At 38.6% G+C, this 21893-nt stretch overlaps 1 protein-coding gene and 1 long non-coding RNA gene across 3 annotated transcripts; both read left to right on the top strand.

Annotated features, from left to right (window-relative positions):
• Nucleotides 1-3380: 3380 nt before the first annotated feature.
• Nucleotides 3381-12665, top strand: LOC123520688. Of its 2 annotated transcripts, XM_045283205.1 has the most exons (7): nt 3381-3558; nt 4141-4380; nt 5850-6083; nt 6552-6779; nt 7067-7191; nt 8452-8591; nt 12224-12665. In XM_045283205.1, exons 1-6 carry the CDS (start codon nt 3415-3417, stop codon nt 8540-8542), a joined length of 1062 nt encoding a protein of 353 aa, XP_045139140.1. In that variant the 5' UTR covers nt 3381-3414; the 3' UTR covers nt 8543-8591; nt 12224-12665. The 2 variants fall into 2 exon arrangements, with proteins under 2 accessions (XP_045139140.1, XP_045139141.1); XM_045283206.1 differs by lacking the exon at nt 8452-8591.
• A 1412-nt stretch (nt 12666-14077) lies between these two features.
• Nucleotides 14078-20235, top strand: LOC123520687. The gene is made up of 2 exons (XR_006679338.1): nt 14078-14172; nt 19968-20235. It is a non-coding gene; the product is annotated as an uncharacterized LOC123520687 (long non-coding RNA).
• The last annotated feature ends 1658 nt before the right edge of the window (nt 20236-21893 follow it).

Below are 21893 nucleotides of genomic sequence, written 5' to 3'. Positions count from 1 at the left end.
ACCTCTGCCTGGTACTGGTGTCCGTAGCGCCTCTCCAAGACGCCCACTACGTCGGTGTAGGACTCCTGTTGTGCAGGTGTTAACTGACTTAACACCTCCACGGCTGGCCCCTTCAAACTTGTCACAAGATTCAGGGCGCGCTCCTCTTGACTCCAGCCTTGCGCTCGAGCCACGACTTCGAATTGGGCCAGGTAAGCCTCCAGCGACACCCTTCCGTCGAACTCCTGTGGTCTAGGCCGCCTGGGGGGCGCAGAGGGGGCGGCCGCTGGCTGGGAGGAAGCTCGAGGCGGGAGGCGGCAGGGGAGAGCGAGCTTTCCGTTGGTGGGGGGGGAGGCAGTCTTGGGTGGGGCGGCTGCGGGAAGGGCTAGCGGAGGGCAGGGGGGGAGACAGTCCGAGGCGTTTTCCGTCTCGTCGCCCTCAGACTCCTCGTCGGTCTCACCCGCCAGCCGGACGCTAGCCCAGAGCAGACGGGATGAGCGCTGTGCGACTGAGCACTCATTCTTCTCACTGGGCCTGCCGTCGCTTGCATGGCATCTGCCATCGCCCCAACTCCTCCTTCATCTCCTTCTTCAGCGTCGCACATTGGAGTTCGTTTTCGTGCCTGACGGTAATCAATCCCTGCCCGACGGTAGTCACTTCGTGCCTGACGGTAGTCAATTCCTGCTGGATCGCCACCAACATACACATGAGTTCAGCCATTGAAGGCGGCTCCTCGCCCACAACTTCCTTCTTCACGATCTGCTCGCCGTCAGCCATTGTACCTCCGTCAGGTAGTACCTTGCCTTCCGCCACAACACACAAGACGCCCTTAGGATCCCACTCCTGACACCAAGTGCTGCGACCCTCCTTCAGCTTCTTCTTCAGGGAGGGACGCCTCACAATCTTCTCGGGATTCGGGGCGTGTGTGTCGGGGAGAAGGACTTTACCTGGGTGGCGGCGCGGCTGGGGTGGAGCGGCGGGCAGATCGCTCTCTCAGGCCTGGCTGTCTGCTTCTATAGCACCCACTCTCACTCAGCTCAGTCACACAGAGTGGGGAGAAGGAAACACTTCTTCCTTATTTCTCTATATTACAGCAACTATACACGAGTCACCGGGAACAGGTGGCGGCGGCACACAGGACGGGGCAGGGGGCGGCAACAAAGTACGGGTAACACTTTGTTAGTTCGTCAGGCACTTCACTGTCTCTCTGTCTCTCGTTCACTCTCTGACTGCTCCCCAGAGTACGACTTGTTCCTTCGAGGTCTCTTGCTACACTCCTGTCCTCTGTCCTCGTCGGTGCCACACAGTGCCCCACAAACCACGCCTCCTGTGCCGTCGCACCTGCCAGGCAATGTCCTTACGAGTCTATTTCAGCTTATTAGGTAACGCTATCTACCTTAACCGCTAATTACCAATATATCCCTGATAATGCTGGCTACAAGCAATTCACACATGCATGCCTTTATTTACACGGTACCGTATGACAATTATCCCAGGGCTGGCCAGTGCCCTCACCCATACACACACACACACACACACACACACACACACACACACACACACACACTCTTATCTCCCCGTGACCTCCGGGGTCACATCTCCTCCGTCATGGAGGCCTAGCTCAGCGTCCCTTCCATTAAGGTCTGACAGTTTCATAAACACGAGCAACCAACACCTCGCTCACCCTTTAGCTAAAGTCTGCACATATGTACTCATATGTACTACCCATATGTACTCTCTTATGACGCTGTTCTACACTCACACAGGCACACGTAGGCTACATATCTGGGAGGCTGCTGCAATATACCTTCGCAACAATATATATATATATATATATATATATATATATATATATATATATATATATATATATATATATATATAAATAAATATATATATATATATATATATATATATATATATATATATATATATATATATATATATATATATATATATATATATATATATATATATATATATATATATATATATATATATATATATATATATATATATATATATATATATATATATATATATATATATATATATATATATATATATATATATATATATATATATATATATATATATATATATATATATATATATATATATATATATATATATATATATATATATATATATATATATATATATATATATCATAGAAAAAGCTCGTTTATGCTTGTAAAGCTTATACATTTCGCTTTCACTGATAACAATATAGATTTATGTACTGCTTGACATCAAGAGCGTGTAATTAAAACAATTCAACTGAAATGTTATTCAAAGATTTTTGGGAGTCGGTGCTTCTCAAAAACTGACGAAAAGGACACGAGTCTTAGTAATTGAACCTTGATGTGTGGCACCGTGTATGACTTGCTGGATCACTATGAAAACTTTTAAGCTTTTGTGGTCCCAAGCAGTAACTCTGTAAACTTTTATTGTCTTGAGCAGTATTCCTTCAGTGACTTTAAAGTTACTTTTTTTTTTTTTTTTTTTTGTAGAGTTAGATTGACTTTATGTTTGCATCCTAGAAGATAGATGTCTTGGTAATCATAACATAACATATAACATAACATAAATAACAGGATAACAAAGGGCCACCAGGGCCCATCTAGGTTATCCTGTATCAGTCGCACAGCGACCTCGTCATCAGTACTTAAAGATACACTTACAAGTACACAATACATTATATACTAATTCTAAATATTTGGCCCATTAACAGGGCTAAGTCCTGCAGCGAAATCCTCTACAATTTGTGGTCCCCATATATGGGGATCATGTCTTGTTTAACTATAGTAAATTTCTTATAAAACTATCATGCAATGCTATACATAATTATAAATTTAATAAAGTTAAGTGCTTATCTAATCTGTTTTTAAACATTGTCAAACTAGTGCTATTTACAACCGTCTCTGGCAATGCATTCCAGAAGTCTACCACCCTATGACTAAAGAAATATTTTCTTATATCTAACCTGCAGCCTTGCTTTCTAATCTTCCTGCCATGATTTCTAGTCCTATTTCCCTCCTCTAAGGTAAAGAAAGATCTCACATCTATGTAGTTTGTATCTGAGAACATTTGAAATAACTCTATCATATCCCCTCTTATACATCTCTCAAATGAAAACATGTTTAATTCCTTTAATCTATCCCTATACTCCAGGCGCTTTAATGCTGGTATCATCCTAGTTGCTCTTCTCTGAACTGCTTCTAACATGTTGATATCCTGCCTATAGTGGGGTGACCAGGCCTGTATGCAATACTCTAAATGGGGCCTAACATAGGAATTATATAAGCTACGCACCACTTCCTTACTTCCTAATTGTTTTCAATTCATCCATTCATTTGTTTTATTGATCTATTTATTATTATTATTACAATTACCACTATCTTATTCATTTTCCGGAGGACGAAGACCGCACACATGAATAGGTGGAAGATGTTGGCGGGAAGCACGGTCATTTTCCTTCCGGCGTTTCTCTACTGCATCAGCAGGTCCTCCTTCTCGTTCCCTCACATCACAAGTGGAATCGATAGACTGGGTCGTGTCGCTTTTAAATCATCTAAGGTAATGAATAGAAAATAAGACAGATATCTTTATCCTCTAGTTTCTGCAAATGATATTGCCATCCGGTATAGTCAATATGTGGTTTTGTTAAGATTTTTAAAGGGCTTATATTAGTTTTCATCAGAAAGAAAACATAGTTGTTCTCAATTGATACAATAATAGGACATCAGCAGATTATGTTGACTTGTTTTTTATTAACTTACTTATTGATTTATTTGTCTATTTATATATGTGTTTTTTTTTTATTTGCTCAGTTCCCCAAGGGATTCGTAAGGCTTCTGGAAATAACTTTCAGAGAGTGTTCCTAGTACGGAACTGTTTTCGTAGTTGCAAGTTAATGTCTGTAATTATCATGGTCTGTGATGGCGTAAGTAATACAGTATAGAATGATGTAGATAGTTATAATTGTAATCATGCCTCTGCAGAGAAACCACTAAGCTACCACTTAGTCAGTAGCAGTGGTTTTGCAGCGCTCTGCCTTGTAGTATCTGAAATCTAAGGTAACGTACCACTTTCAGTTTTCAAGTGATACTCTACTCTTTTATTTAAGTAAACTTTTTGCTCTGTCTGTTGGTGAGGTAGCTCCAGACTGTGATTGGACCTAAACCACAAGACGACTTGGTGTGGTGGGAAGCCGAGGACTGTCAATGCAAGACAGAAGAATGCCGTGAGCTCTCGGTGACCTTCAAAAGCTCGGTAAAAGAAGAATTAAGTGGAACGTGTGGCCGACGACCATGGAATGCTGGCTCTAAGATGCTGAGCTTCTCGTTTTATGGCACAAATCCAGATTACTGGAGAGGATTGGAACACATACTCTTGGAGGTAACAAAACTTTTGCTCCAGAGCATAATCTTTCTGAAGTTCGTTGCTTTTAAGATGAAATACAAGTTCGTTGCTTTTAAAATGAAATACATTATCAATTAATATATATATATATATATATATATATATATATATATATATATATATATATATATATATATATATGTATATATATATGACTTGAAAAACAGGGCGTCTATAGCGTACACGATACAGAGAGAAGACCCACAAAAGGACGGTTGTGAAGTGGATATAATGAAGATAACCGTCCTTTTGTGGGTCTTCTCTCCTGTATATATATATATATATATATATATATATATATATATATATATATATATATATATATATATATATATATATATATATATATATATATATATATAGTGTTGACCTTCGGTAACTCGGACTGAAAGGGGAAAACGCTGGTCCGACAAACGGAATGTCCGACTTAAACGAATTCCATCCCTCTTCCCTCAAAAAGAAAGAAAAAAAAAAAAGATAAATGAATAAATAGATAAATAAAAAGGGGCGGGCAGTTCAACTCGGACTTTGTGGGAGTTGTGCATGGTTTATTTGGGGATTATTGCCTCTCGGAAACGTTCAGACCCTAAATTATCCCATGGTGTACCTTATTTTTTTATGATTAAATACCCATCCCATCAAAATGCCATTTTTAAATGTCTTGTGTAGTCGCGTCATAGCGTGATTCACGCCCTAAGAAATTATATATCACTTAATGCTTGTGGCTACGCAAAAAAAAATTATATGAATATTTTTCTCTCTTGATAAATTTCAACCTTTCGTCTCTCTCTCTCTCTCTCTCTCTCTCTCTCTCTCTCTCTCTCTCTCTCTCTCTCTCTCTCTCTCTCAGTGCGTGGCCAGGCGTCAAGAGGGGTCATGGGTCAGTTAGCTCTCAAAATTTTCAGAAATAATTGCCTTCTTACAGGCATAAATTTGATGAGAATTACAATCAGATATTTCAAGAAAAGAAGACAACAAGAAACAAACGTATAATTGCAGACAGCTATGCCTGACAGCTAGACCTTGAACCCTGGCCTCCTCTCCGTCACAGGTGTTATCTCCCCCTCCTAGACCCTCGCCGGCCGCGCCTCAATAGAAAACGAAATAAAATATAAGGAAATTATAAAACAGGCGGGCAGTTCAACTCTAGACTTTAGACTCTGGCTCGGTCGTAGTTTGACTTATCGCGAAATCCATGTTATTGAGGTTCAACAATATATATATATATATATATATATATATATATATATATATATATATATATATATATATATATATATATGTGTGTGTGTGTGTGTGTGTGTGTGTGTGTGTGTGTGTGTGTGTGTGTGTGTGTGTGTGTGTGTATTAGGAATAATATTTGGCATTTAAATGACTTACTTCGTCATGCTAAGCGTAAAATCTTTTTACGATATAAATAACGCTGAAATGATTGGTAACTTTAGGTAAAGAAACTTTATCCTGGTTGGAACGTGCGCCTGTACACGAATCCACGAAACCGAGCAGCGATTCTGTGTCCTTTGCTGCATCGCTACAGCTCTTTGCTGTACATCTGTGATATTACTAGCCTCCCACACCCTCTCGGTAACCTCTCCAATGTGCACCCAATGATGTGGCGAGTGGTGCCCCTTGGAGACTCTGAAGTGGCCGCCATGTTGATTCGCGACACCGACTCTCAGGTAAGGAAACTTTTTGGCTGAAATATGCGCTTCATATCAGTTACAAGCAGCCATTCCGCACCTCCTCAGCTGGAAGGGACGGCAAATGTCAGCAACTATTTAATCCCATGGCATTCATTTCTTTATTCATTTATTTATTCCCGGATAAAAATGATATATAGTATATAGTATCGTCTATCATGAAAATAAAATTATCTCTTGAGTCCAGTTGCACTATGTCGAGATGTAAACTGAAATATTTCAATGCATCAAAAGAAAAGTCACAGCAAATCGATGACTTTCAGCACAACAATTACTTAAAAGTACATTATGTGTGTTTTCTCCTATAAGACAGGTGTGTTAAAAGTGAGTGCAAAAAATACTGAGAAACAACAACAAAAAATAGATAAATAAATAAAAATACAATCACTATCTTAGGAGACGTGAAGAACAATTGAAGTGAAGCATCTCTTTACTACGTGCCTGTAGGTGAGCCAGCGGGAGTTGGCAGCGGTGGAAGAGTGGCTGGCATCGGGAAAGATGTTCCACGTGATGAGGGACCATCCTCAACACGGCACGCCCGTGCTAGGTGGATTGTGGGACGCCCGCTGGGACACCAATCCTGCATTTGCTACCGAGTTAAGACACCTCAGGAACAAGATGCTATCCATGGCTATCAACAAGACGAAGTACGGTCTCGATCAAGAAATTATCAAGGTAAAAAAAAAATGCCTCTCTAGTCTAGCTTGACTAACCGCCTTACTCGGTTGGCAATGCAATCATCGTCATCATCAGTGTCATCCCTATCATCCTTGTCATTGTTATCACCATTCTCATCGTCGTATTACTAGTATATTAACTTCTGTCTATCCTTTTCTATTAGCATACTTGTCTGTTTATCTGTCTTGTTTAATTACTGGCCAGTGTGGTGTTCTTTCTTCCATTTTTGGGATGTCTATCAAGTGTCCATTGAGCAAGGTGTTTTGTGTCATCTTGGGTTGCAGAAAGTTCTGTGGCCGAAGATGATTGGCAGTTTGGTGGCACACGACAGCTATACTTGCAAATCATTTAAGGGATCTTCTCCATGGCCCTCGCAGCGATTGGAAGGAGATTTCGTTGGAAGACCAAGGTTTGTTGCTTAATATTTTTGCTAAAACATGAAGATTCAAATATTAATGAGCTTTCTTCTCCCCTTTTCAGTACGAGAGCAGCTCAGAGGAGTGTATTTCCTGTGACTTTCTGATCCTGCATTGTCAAAAGTTTCAGCGTCCTTTGAGATTTTTAATAGCATTAGTAAAAGTTATTGCCGTTTTCTACGGGTGTTTTCACGCTTCTAGTTGGTCTAACGGTAATGTTGGGTCATCAGAGGGATACACAATCACAAGGGCCTAAATACTCATATGTTTGATCCTTGAAAGTGATCTTAATGAGACCTCAAGGCTTTTTGGAATGCGTGGATACAGTTTTCATGCAGAGAGTAGTGACGTTACACCCATATCACTGAAATCACCTCTATGAGAATAAAAAGCCAAAAATGTGGAAAAAGTGCGTGATTTAGTTGCATTTGTATGTTTCCACAGGTGTGCCTGCATACACGCTTCCACTGGTGTTATGTTTTGTACAGCTGTGTGTTGTGATTTACAGTTGTAGTTGATCTCAGAGGGTGTCTGGCATAAAAAGAAAGAAAGAAAAAGAGTGAGTGGGGATGGAATATCATACTATCGTGAATATAAACTTGTCAGTAAACCCGCAGTTGTAGACTTGGCAATGCCCTTCGAAACGTCCAGAACAAATACTTCAAGTCTACAGCTGTGGGTTTACTGACAAAAAAAAAAGAGTGAGTAATTGGTTCACAAGAAACAAAATAACTTTACACTATCACATCAGTGAACATTTTTGTTTTTTGATTGCAGTTTTGTTTGCTTGGCCGGTGCCCTTCTTACATAAAGCACATTAATAAATAGATAAAGACTACAGACTGTACCACAAAATAGTTGCTGTGCTTACCTTTGATGTTTTTCCTTATTTTGTTTTTTTCTGAAGTTGTCTGAAACACGGAGTTCGTTTGAAGGAAGAAAACAATGTAATAAGTCTTTACCTTTCAGTGTTCATTCAAGAGCTTATGAAAAAATGAGAGTCATTTAAGAATTTATAAAAAAAGAGAGAGAGAGAGAGAGAGAGAGAGAGAGAGAGAGAGAGAGAATGAAAAAATGAGTCATTCAAGAGTTTATGAAAAAAATGAGAGAGAGAGAGAGAGAGAGAGAGAGAGAGAGTTTATGAAAAATGAGTTATTCAAGAGTTTATGAAAAAATGAGAGAGAGAGAGAGAGAGAGAGAGAGAGAGATGAATAACTTCCTATACTCTGCTAAGTTAGAGATTCACATTCCAGATACCGTAAGAAGTATGAGAATATTACCTTACACAAACCCTGTCCGGTGGCATGCCGTCCCCGTGACCATCAAGACTGGATATACTGCTGAAACCACCTCCCTTCTGCTGTTGCTGTTGCCGCTGCTGCTGCTGGAAGAGGTTGCTCGTATTGCTTGTTTTACTTGCATTGTTATTGTAAAAAAAAAAAAAAAAAAGCTTACATTGTATCGACGTATACCAAGGAGAGAGAGAGAGAGAGAGAGAGAGAGAGAGAGAGAGAGAGAGGACAGATGCTACGTAGAGGACAACCACAGCCCGAGAGTTGAGGAGAGAGAGAGAGAGAGAGAGAGAGAGAGAGAGAGAGAGTGAGTGTGTGTGTGTGTGTGTGTGTAAATAATAATAAACAAGGACGGCTAAACATTGGTTAGTAGGATGCATGAGGGAAGTGGAGGAGGACGGCGTATATTCCCCTGCATATAAGGCTTATTTATTTATCTATTTATTTTTCCTGCTTCTCCTATTGGGTGTCGCTCTCCGGGATACAGCCTGCATGCTATACTTTTGAATGAATACCATACTGTAAACTTTTATGATGATGAAGTAGAGTTGCTTCACTGTGAATGATTTAATGGTTATTGGCTGGCGAGGCGTGAATGGGACACAGTGATACCTTATTATTTTTTTCATATTCTGCATGACAGAGAAGAATATCAGTATTTCTTTGGATAAGATGTTTGAAAATATGTTTAAAGGAAAAAATAACATGTGCGGTTACTTAATTCCTTGTAGCTGAAATGAAAAAGTGGATTAATAGAACTGTTAAATTTAAACAATGAATTATGATTGAACGAGCGTCATAGAGATGATGATGATGAGCGGCTAGCGGTGAAGGGGAAGCCGCTCACCGTGTCTCGAGCCAGGAGAAGAATCGACAGGTTGAGGTTTTGTTCTCTCTCTCTCTCTCTCTCTCTCTCTCTCTCATTAATTTTATGCAAGCTAATTATCATTATCGTACTTTCTCTGGTTTCTTGTGGCCTTCAGAATGGGCGGTTAGTTCATCTTGCATTGAAAACTACAACTGCACACCACATTATATAATGTTCATGGAACTTAGCCTTTGTTAGAACAAATCACTTCCACGGCAAGAATAATGGCCATTGCTGCTTCAGAACCTCGTGAACCACTGAATGAAACACTGCTGCAGAGTCCTTGTTGATTATTTCTGTTCTCAACGAGCTTTTCACTAGAGTGGTTTGGATTAGTGCTTCCCAAATTTGGAGGACGCTCCTTAAACGGATGTGAGGAGAACACATGGAAGGGGGTTGGTGATGCTATCTGGCCAACAAACAATTGTTTGAAAAGTACATGATGAAATTCCATCAGGATTAAATATGTCTTGAAATACGCTGTTCAAACCGTTCTATTCATGCAGTCAGTTCTTTCTTTCAGTATTAGGAGACACGGAAATATGTATATGTCATCCCTACATGTTTCTCAATTAGTTATATAGGTATGTATGTATATATATATATATATATATATATATATATATATATATATATATATATATATATATATATATATATATATATATATATATATATATGATCTCCCCGAGACAAAAAAGGAACGTCCCATATGATGGTTAGACTAGTTAACAATGCCTTTAGAATGATGCTTATAATGAGTAGTTAAAAACCATCTTTATAGCAGACAAGGAGGAAAGGGGAGGGGGAGGAAGAGGAGGAGGAGGAGGAGGAGGAGGAAGTAAAGAGGAAAGGAGTAGGAAGAGGACCGTTCATTTCTTTTGGAGACTGTTCGCAGGTAAGTTTTGTTCCTCTCCTGGAGTCTTGTCTTGTTGTGGGAGGTTTAAAATGTGTTGGTTTAGTGTAATGCGTTTTCGTTAGGATGTGGACAGTTCGATATTGCAGAAGAGCACTGTGAAATAGTGCACTAAATTTGTTCGTTTCTTTAATACGATAGATGTTAGGGTTTGATGTTGTCTCGGAGGAAAGTAGAGAGTGTGCCTGTGAAAGTTTGGTGCATAAGGAATATTACAAAAGATGATGTAACGGTTTTGTGTATGGTATTGTGATGCATAGTATTTATAAACATTGGTGCTTCAGTGTAATAGTTGATGGAAGAAGCCTCATAACTGTTGAGTGAATGGAAGAAGCCTCATAACTGTTGAGTGAATGGAAGAAGCCTCATAACTGTTGAGTGAATGGAAGAAGCCTCATAACTGTTGAGTGAATGGAAGAAGCCTCGTAACTGTTGAGTGAATGGAAGAAGCCTCGTAACTGTTGAGTGAAGCGTTTGTTTAACATGTGGTAATAGTAAATAGTAGCTATTTGAAGAGGTATTTATTGGAATGGTTGTGATGCGTAGGATATTTCTAACCATTGGTAATGCAGTGTAATCGGTGTAAGGAACCTCGTAACAGTGTAATTAGTGTAAGAAACCGTAACTGTTGACAAGCATTTGGGTAATGTATGGTTATACGAAATGGTCGTTACTTGATGTATTTTGAGATGGTTATGCATGTTTTTCGATAAATACATTAAGTAGAATATGAATAGAACATCATTAACATAAGCCGTAACCTGTAAAGTCAACTGGGTAGTACTGATTTATTCAAGACGTAGGTGGTTTGATGCAGGGCAAGTGGAGCGTGACAAGGAGTTAGGTTGTTACTGTCTAAGGCCGGAGCTCGCAGTAGGGAATGATCGTTAACTTCCTCTTGTGGATTTCAGCGAAAGGCATTAGACTGGCTGACTGGTTCATGTTCCTCTTACCGTAGCCTCCATACGGCGTTTAAAGTCATTGTTTAAGTTGCCAATTTTAGCATGTTCTGATATTTGGGGTGTCTCCTTTGTGCTGTGATTCTCCTTTATTGTTCTGACATCTGAGGTGTCTCCTTTGTGCTCCGTCTTGTTTCCTCCGTTTCGTCCACAATCTCGATTGTATTCAAATATAGAAGTGTATCGAATCTTTATTTTACATAACAGCTGCTGCATATCCTGTATGGTAATCTGTTATAAACTGATTTTGGTGAGTAGCGTTCAGTGACCATGTGAATCCTTGTAAATCTTGTTCAACAGAACCGTTGTATAGGACGACATGCTGCCGAGACCACCCAGAACCGAAGACCATATTATATTGATGTGGCGGAGTGTTGGTGCCTCATCCACGTGTTTAGTGCTTCTTGTGAATTGTGCAGAGCGACTGAGGTTCGGAATCCACATCAGTAAAGGCTGTTGAGTGACAAATTCAGTTTCAAACACCGAGAAAATGAATAGAAAATGTATATAGAAGCCACGAGCTCCTGCAGGCTTTAGGTTTCGTGAGTTTCGTGAAAGTAGTCGATGAAATTCACGCAGATTTAGACTAGCCTAGATTATGCCGTTATCTTAAAATGGATTACAAATAAAGATTAAAACGACAGATGGAATGACGGATTTGCCTTGCGAATCGAGACAGGCGCTTTTGAATCTACAGCGAATAAGGATGTAGAGGTCTTAATTAAGTGTTGAGGGTTACTGCAACAGAAATCTGCCGTATCATTAAAAGCTTAAATTCAAATCTGGTAGGTCATCAAAAAAACAAAATCTGTATTCAAATAGTGGTGGATTAATGGAAGGAAATAGAACTGTATCAGTGTCCTTGTGAAACATTTACAGCCCTACGTGTTCATAACAGCTCGGAACACTCCCGTAGGTATAATCAGGAAGGGAGTGTGCATTCAGATCAACGTGTGCTTACATTTACAAGTTTTATTCAATTTATTTCAGGTGCCTCCACTACTGAAGGGAGAACCAAACCAGTGTATCCTGCGAACTATCCTGATCTTACTGTTGCGCTGGGATATTTGCAAACGATCCTAATCCTATAGTGCAGGAAGCTGGCTGAAGGAGGAATGAGAGATCTGCAAACGATCTTTATACTACTGCAGGAAGCTGGCTGATGTTGGACTGGGAGATCTGCAAGTGATCCTGAGATTATGCGTGAAGCTAGCAAATGTTACCCTGGGATATCTGCAGACGATTATCTTACTGCAGGAGGCTGGTTCGTGTTGCACTGGGCGACTTCTAGGTGCCATCTGCCTCGCTTCCCCTTCCAGAGGGAGGAGAGACTTGCTTCTCTCTCCTACATGCTGTCATTCTTGCCTTTTTGTCCTATGAATGTACTTTTGTCTATGGTTTCAGCCTTAAAGAATAAAAATTATGGACAAATCGCATCGCTTTGTATTAAGTATATCCTAACAGGCTTAGACAATACTTGTCATGCTAGCCTTTCTTTTCCCTCTGAATGTACTTTGTCTATGGTTTCAGCCTTAAAGAATTAAAATTAAGGACGAATAACTGTTTTCAAGTATTTCCTAACAGGTTTAGACAATACTCCCACAGATAGATATATTTTAAACCAATCGGAGAATAAAAACCATGTTTAGGAAATGAGATTTATTTGGATTACTACGATTACACTAATTTTGTGAAAAATGGGTGAGTATTTTTTTGCCTTAATGCCCTATGGGCAAGCAAAAACCAATGTTAAAAAAAAAACTATAAACAAAAGCACTAAAGAAATCACCTAGATTTAATTAAAATTTTACAAAAAAGCCCTAAAATTCAGAAAATTGCAAAAAAAGGTACAGAAAACTGCCTATAAAAATTTACAAAAAAGCCCTAAAATTCAGAAAATTGCAAAAAAGGTACAGAAAACTGCCTATAAAAACTGTACTAAGTCAAAAATACTCAAAAGGGTCTCCGGAAACAGATGCATATTGACGGTAAAATTAAATGGAAGAGTCTCCCTTACTTTATATATAATGCAAATTACATGGAATACAAATTACATCATGGTCTTATATAATACAAAATCTCTTGTGTAACAAATTACACATGGTCTCGTCTAATAAAAACAGTACACTAAATTTCCTACAACAGTCTATGGGAAACTTTCAACAATTTTCTCTACAACAAAATTCGCAACAAAAACTTTTCATACAAAAGTCTACGGGAAACTTTCAACTTATACAATTCATCTACTTTCAAGCATTTCACAAAACAAAATCAAAATAAAGTCTATAAGAAATCAAAATAAGTCTATAAGAAATCTTCAATAATTAATCTATCTTTAAGCATATCACAAGTGCAAACACTGTAAGGCCATCATAAATATAAAAATAAATACCTTTAAAAGATACCTTTGGAGTCTTACAAAGAACACACTAATTGCAATCAAAGTTCTAAAAAGTTGAAAAGCTGGCTATACTTACAATAGTCAAGCTAATATTCTCAGCTAATTACTGTACACACATTTCTTTCCTAAATGACACTTACAAATAAGAACAGCTATACAAAGACCTTGCAATTAAGACTGTAAAGTTCCATCAGTAGGAAGTGCAAAGATTCATATCTGGACCATTAACCCGTCTGCTGCAAACGATGACACAGTGTCGTCGGTAAAAAAAATTCCGAAGACTGCGGACGACGCACATTATGCGTCGGCAAATAAAAATATTCGTAGAATATTCCCAATGCATTACCGAGCTCTCAAATTTTGACAGAGTCATCCCTGAAGACTGCCTGTGCTTTGTTTATGTCCATGACCTTGGACGAGGCTTATCTCATGACTCCCCACCCACCAGCTGGTATTTACCGCTCACCACAGTGGGCGTAGAAAATGCCTGGCTCAGACACGTTTTGGCTTATCGCGCAAAACTTTACATATACAACAGGTACTTAGAACCTATTTTTCTTTGGTTTTTGGATCACAAGGATTCCATTTCCGCAATAAAAAAGAATTAATCAAACCCGCCGCACTGGCGGTACATGTTTTGAAAAATAGTGTCGCAGCGGACGGGTTAAGCACAAAGTGAACTGACTGAAGAATACACAGAGATTGCAGGATTTGAACTGACGAATGACTGACAAAATGCATGACTTGAATAGGTGACAAAGACTGACTGAACTAGATCAAAGGTCAAGCTAAGAACTTTAAACAAATCTTCATAATGCAAGTTCTAATAAAATTTTATGCATAATAAAATTAATAAACTATGACTCATTCTTGCTAAATGAATGGGTCCAGGAAATTAAATGACTTGACACACACAGATGAAAACACTGCCAGGTCATGAATAGTCCTATACTTGAAGCTATATGCACTACCTACACCTTTCACAAAGAATAACTCTTCAATTAATTTGCTGTGAATGTCATTGCATCCTCCATCCTCACTCGATGCTCTATCTTGTACTTGCCACTGGTGTCTCTGCATGCCTGTGTGCTGCTGGTGCTGGACATCCAAACGCCTGCAAGAAAAACAAAAAAAATCAATAATTGCCTCAGAAGAATAAAGGAGGAAGAAAATAATAGTAAGGAAGAGTGATTGAAGAAAGGAAACAAACAGAGGTTTTAGACTCCCAGTGATCTCATTGATGATGTGAAATGCTCATCCGGGTTGTGTTCATGTCTGTCAAGAAATCTGGATGTCATAACTGAAGTAAGAGGGCAAGAGGTGGGTGATTATTACCTTAAAACATAAAGCCAACACCTACACTTGTCCTAATCAACTTACCTTGAAATGTTTACTTGTGGCAGTACACACGCACAGGTCACTATGAGGCCCCACTCGAACCCTGTAATGTACAACTAGATAAATACACACACACACACACACAATTAATGTAGGAGATTTCATAGAACCAGATGATGAAGCAATGCAAGATAGGTTACAGAATGTCATGGTGCAAAAGCAAAAAATTAGCAAATTATTAGAGAAGGTAGATGTTAGAAAAGCAATGGGGCCAGATAAAATGTCAGGTTGGACACAGAATGTAGAGAACAGCAGGTGGAACTAATTTGGGATGTGATTAACAGTTCTTTGATATAAAGGAGAGTGCCAAGGGAGTGGGAAAAGAGCAAAACTAGTGCCTATATATGAAGAAGGAAAAGAGACTGAGCCGCTAAATCACAGACCAGAAAGATCTATGAAATTGTGATCCAGAAAGAATGGGTGGAATATCTGGAGGAAAGTGAAATTACAAATAGCCTCCAATTTGGTTTTAGAAAAGGAAGATTGTATATAACAAATTTACTAAATTTCTACACAAAAGTAATAGATTAGATACAAGGAAGAGATGGATGGGTTGACAGTAGTGCATTTGGATATCAAAAAGGCTCTTGAGTACCACACAAAAGACTCTTATGGAAAATAGAAAACACAGGAGAAATATAAGGAAATATCTTAAGCTGGATGAAGGACTACTTACAGAAAGAGAAATAAGGACTGTGATAAGAGACACCTCATCAGGTTGGAGCACAGTACGTAGTGGTGCAGCACAGGATTCTGTGTTGGCACTAATAATGTTCCAAATATATATTGATGATATACAAGAGGGCTTGAGTAGGAAACTTGCATTTCAAGTCTTTCTTTTTTTTTTTGTTATTATCTATTTATTTATTTATTTTTTTTTTTTTTTTGGCCTTGGCTGGTTTCCCTCTTTCATTAGAAATAAAAAAAAAATGTTTGCAGATAAGCAAAATTCTTAAGAGTAATAAAGAGCCATGACAGCTGTGTGGAACTGCAAGGAAATATTGACAACATCTGGGAGTGGAGTCAAAAATGGAAATTAGAATTTAGTGCTGAGAAATTCCATGTGATGGAAATGGTTAAAATTAATAGAAGACCTATGTGGTAGTGCAGAATGGGAGAAGAAATTATAATGAAGAGGAATGAAGAGAATGACCAGGGAGTGGTTATACATGACACCCTGACCCCAGAAAGACACATAAATAAGTTATTTACTTCAACATATAAGACACTAACAAATATCAGGATTGTGTTTAATTACATAGATAAGAGTAAAATGAATAAAATCATAATTACAATGATAAGGCCCAAACTTAATAGGTAGCAGTGGTGTGGTCTCCACATATGCAAAAGGATATCAAGAAACTTTAAAGAATTCAAATGGCAGCTATAAAGATGGTGCCAGAGATGAGGGACCTTACCTATGAAGAAAGACTGGGACTACCAACTTTGAAGGATAGTCAGGAGAGAGGAGATCTAATAATGATGTATAAGATAGACAGACAAGACCTAGTATCACTGACTGAAGATGGAGATAGATGGACAAGAGGACACTCCAAGATCATGAAAAGTCAATGTTTGAGGAATATTTTAAAAGTTCAATTTTTCACATAGAACAGTAAATATCTGGAATGGCTTGAGTGAAGAGATTACAACAGCAGAAAATATGCATACATTTCAGAAGTTGGATAAAAGTAGATACGGAGACAGGTCATTATGAGCTCTGCTTGAACCCTGTAATATACAACTAAGTAAACACACACACACACACACACACACACACACACACACACACACACACACACACAACATAGAGAAGGTTGGGTGGATGCTATCTACCTGGACTTGAGAAAGGCCTTTGATAAAGTACCACACAATAGACTGATGTGGAAACTAAAGAAGATTGGAGGAGTAAATGATGAACTAGCAAAATGGATGGAAAATTACTTAATGGGAAGAGAAATGAGAACAGTGGTGAGAGGAAGGAAGTCCGAGTGGAAGAAGGTAACCAGTGGAGTTTCACAAGGGTCAGTGCTTGGTCCCATCATGTTTTTGATTTATGTTAATGATATGCCAGTAGGAATTGACAGTTACATGAACGTGTTTGCGGACGATACTAAAATTATGAGGAGAGTAAGGAATGCGGAAGATTGTAACAAGTTACAGGAAGATCTTGATAAAATATATGAGTGGAGTAAGGAGTGGCAGATGGAATTTATTATAGACAAGACCCATGTCATCAAAATGGGAAGAAGTAGATACAGACCAAACTGGGATTACAGGCTGGGTGATGAGAAAATTAAAGAGACCAATGAGAAGAAAGACTTTTTTTACCTAATTACATATTTTTGTTTATTTGTTGTTTTCCTAGGAACCTAGGCAATCTGTCAACTAATAATCTATGAATCTAAATAATTGAACAGGAAAACATGAGATTCTTAGAATGGCTCCTGAATTCAGTCCCTGTTAACTCTATGTCAGGCTGGAAAAGAAAGGCTATGTACAAATAATGGTCATGAAATTAATCCGCTTTCAGCTGCATTATCATATTATTAGCCATCAGGTATCTATTCACATTATCTTTCATATATATAACAATCTACCTATGATATTCCACAAACAAAATGGACTATCCCACTCCTCCATCTGAGGCACAAAACTACCGGTGTATGCCACCTGCCAACACCACCCGGGGGTGCTGCTGCCATGGGACTGTGGCCACAACACCACTCCTCTCCAACCTTCATCAACACATCAACTAAACTCTCAACTTTGGATACAAACTGAACTAGTACAAAAGATCTTCCTACTATATAATTGTACTGTGGTCTATTATTTTCTTAAAAGGTTATGAAATTGCCAATTTTCAAAAAAAGGATTTCAAATGCCATGACAGTTTGTTAATTCAAATGCACTGCACACTTATTCCGACTTCAGAATAGAATTACCTTTGTTCAAAGTAAATTTACTTGAAAAACTAAATACATTTCTTTCATTCAAAAAAGTATTTTTCTTTTATGATGAGTTCAGTATTCCTTATGTGGTACATGCCATGCTACAGAAAAAGTATTTGTTGGTAAGATAAGTAACATGTTATTTTGTTTATACATGAACCTGAGTTTATGGGATACAGTAATACTGTATTAAGAAAATAAAAGACACACAACACTTCAAGGTATTTGGGAAATGTAATGCAGTAAAAATAAACAATAGAATAGTCACAATGAGACACTTCTGGCTGGGGATGGAATCATTATATACCAGATAAAAAGAAAAAAAAAAAAGATAAATAAATGAAAAAAGACACTTTGTCACCGGAGAAACACATTAACAAGATTTTTTTGAAAACATATAACATGCTTCAAAATATTGGCCTTGCATTCCACTACCTAGATGAAGGAATGATGAAGATATTATGTACTTTAATAAAACCCCAGTTAGAATATGCAGCTTGTGTCTGGTCACTGCATATGAAGAAAAATGTGAAGAAGGTAGAAAGGATACAGAGGCTGGCAACAAGGATGGTACCAGGACTCAGGGAGTTAGACTATGAGGAAAGACTGAGGAAGCTGGGGCTGACCACATTAAAAGAAAGAAGAACAAGAGGAGACATGATAACTATGTATAAATTGGTGAACAAGATTGACATACTGGACAGAGAGTTGATAAAGGTGACCACAAGTAATCATCTCCGAGGACATGGAAAAAAGCTAATAAAAGACATCTGTCTAAATGACGTGAGAAAATACAGTTTCCCGCATCGTAGCATTGATAAGTGGAATAAACTGAGCAGTGATGTCGTTGATGCGGTGTGTGTCAATCAGATGAAAGAGAGATATGACAGGAATGGACAAGGAGACAGGACACAGAGAGCTTAGGTCGGGCCCTGTAATTCACAAATAGGTAAATACACACACACACACACACACACTCACAATCAAATTGGAAAGAAGTAATAAGTGGAGTCCCACAAGGTTCAGTACTTGCACCAATCACATTTGCTGTTTATGTTAACATGCTGGAAGGAGTAACTTGCTACATAAGTCTCTTTGCTGATGATGCAAAGATCATAAGGAGAGTCTCAAATCACGACTGTGAAGCAATAAATCAAGAATTATTGAAAATACAGGAATGATCAATGAAATGGAACATGGAGTTTAATGCTAAGAAATGTAGCATGATGGAGTTTGGAAGGAGTGCTAGGAGAACAAAAGGTACTATCACCTGGGAAATGAAGAAATTAATAAAAGGAGAGAAGAAAAGGATCTCGGAGTAACCCATCTCTGACAGCATGTCATTTGAAAAAGCATAACAAGATCACAGGGGAAACCTATAATCTACTTAGAAATACCAGAGCAGCACTTACATACATCAACGAAGATAACTATGATAAAAAAAAGTTGATAACAACAATGATATGTCCACGTTTGGAGTATGCAGCATTACTGTTGTCACCAAATCTAAAAAGACATCAGGAAGCTGAGAGAATCCAGAAAGCTGAAACAAAAATCTTTACAAATCTGAGTGAATATAGTTACAATGAGAGGTTGGAAAAACTGGGACTAACTACACTGGAGGAAAGGAGGGAGAGGTGATATGATAGCACTATATAGGATATTGGAAGGCACAGAGAAGGTAGACAGAGATAATCTACTGGAACTCGATATGAGGAACACTAAAGGACATGGAAGAAAACTGAAAGTGAGTGATTGCAGAAGAGATATCAAGAAATGCAGCTTTCCTCACAGATGTATAGGAGTGTGGAACAAACTTGATGATGAAATGGTGTGTGCAAAGACCATACATAAATTTAAGGAAAATTTTGATACAAACAGATCAGGAGGCAGGACAGCATGAGCCTAGTGTGGCTCTTTTCCTGTATCTCACAACTAGGTAAATACAACTAAGTAAACCATCTTATTGACACTCTTCTTCCAGGTGTTTTGAACACTGACAAACAGGTCTACCTTTCCTTGTCATTTTCTGATGGTGAAAGAAGCACAGTAGCACTTCCCTGACATACATGATGGCAGAAGCTCAAGATTGTAACAAATGACACTAGCTGCAAGCCAAGGTGGTGGTCTCTGGGCAGTGGTAGAACACAATCCATTATGAAGAGATGAGAATGATTATGTCTGTTTATGTCCTATAACCAATGTAATAATAAAGGCCACAGAACAATATCTAAAATAAAAAAAAATGCTTATTATGATTATCATTGTAGCCAGTATGAAAGTTCACATGTAAATAAACCATGTACCTGAGGTGTTTGATGTTCCTCATTGCTTAAATAAGTTTTGCAATAAAAATTTGTTTGTGGAAATTCTATGGTATGAGGTACAAAATGCTATACTTAAATAATATGTACCTTTTTGGCCCATATTCTGTCTTCTGGGTCGATATCTCTGTGAAGTTTGGCATAAAGCTGAAGTCCATCTGGTCCTTCTCATGTCCATCAGCATCATTGGATCTTGTGTTTTGATGCCTCAGACACCTTGCTTGTGGGAGAATAGATGGCTGCTGCTCCTCACTTACCACTACTGGAAGCACTCACTTGTAGTTAACCAAATTAGTTATGATATTGTACTTATATAAGACAAAAATTCAGTATTCGTTATCTCATACCTGTTACTCCTGGTCTTGCAGAGCTATAACTATCTATAAAGCACTTCATTAGTCCATATACTATCATTTTTAATTTAATTTGGAAACACAAGAAATTGGATGCATGTCTGCCAACAATGTAGAGGAAAGTAGAAATAATTGCCACTGATTCAGCCTGAGTGAGAATCTTTGTTTGCTAGAAAGAAGCCAGCTCATGCAAGATATGGTTCTTCTATTCACTGCTGTCTTTGTCTTTTTTTTTTTTATCTTTCTTTTTCTCACCTTACCTTACCGCAGTGCCGTGTCTAGTTGACGTTGGCAACAATGGCGTGCCAGATTCTTCTGTTCCCAGCCAATTCCACCACTTCCTCCATCCTCTCTCTTCCCACCATCTCCTTGATTGCATCCATATATTTCATCCTCTGTCTTCCTCTCGCTCTTCTTCCCTCGATCATCCCCCAAGAGGCAGTCTCTCTCTAGGCCATCCCCTCTCAAAACATGCCCAAGATACCCGAGCAGTCTTCTTCTCACTGTAGTCATTAACTCCCTTGTCGTGTTGGCCATCTGCAATACCTCCTGATTTGTTCTCCTTGCCATCCACGGGATCCTCATCATTCTTCTAATGAACCACATCTCTGTTGCCTCCAGCCTCTTCTTTATTTCTCTAATAATGGTCCAAGTTTCACAACCGTATAATAGTACTGACCATATGTAACACTTTAAGATTCTTAACCGGATCCCACTACTCAAGTTCAGGTTTGTTAGTATCCCTCTCATTTGCCCAAAGTTAGCTTTTGCCATTCCAATTCTTGATCTTATTTCTGCATCACATCTACCATCTTCTTCCACCAAACTTCCCAAATATCTAAATGATTGAACTTGCTTCACTGCTTGAGCACCTATTCTCACATTCACTCTTAATTGATCCTTTTTCTTGGTCACTCCCATCACTTCTGTTTTACCGATGTTAATCCTCAATCCAACTCCTCTACATTCCACATCCAATCGATCCACCAATCTTTGTAACTTTTCCTCTGCAATCAACACTGTATCATCAGCATATCTAATGTTATTTATATTCATTCCTCCCACCTTAATGCCTTCCAGATTGGTCATTTCATCCAAGACAGCCTGTGTATAGAGTGAGAACAAGTCTGGTGACAACACACATCACTGTCTCACTCCTCTTTCTATTTTAATCCAATCACTTTTATCATCTCCAATTCTCACCACAGCTCTCTGCCCCCAGTACACATTTGT

This window comes from Portunus trituberculatus, chromosome 47 (assembly GCF_017591435.1).
Source record: "Portunus trituberculatus isolate SZX2019 chromosome 47, ASM1759143v1, whole genome shotgun sequence".
NCBI classification, from domain to species: Eukaryota; Metazoa; Arthropoda; class Malacostraca; order Decapoda; family Portunidae; genus Portunus; species Portunus trituberculatus.
This window is presented reverse-complemented; position numbering and strand designations above follow the sequence as displayed.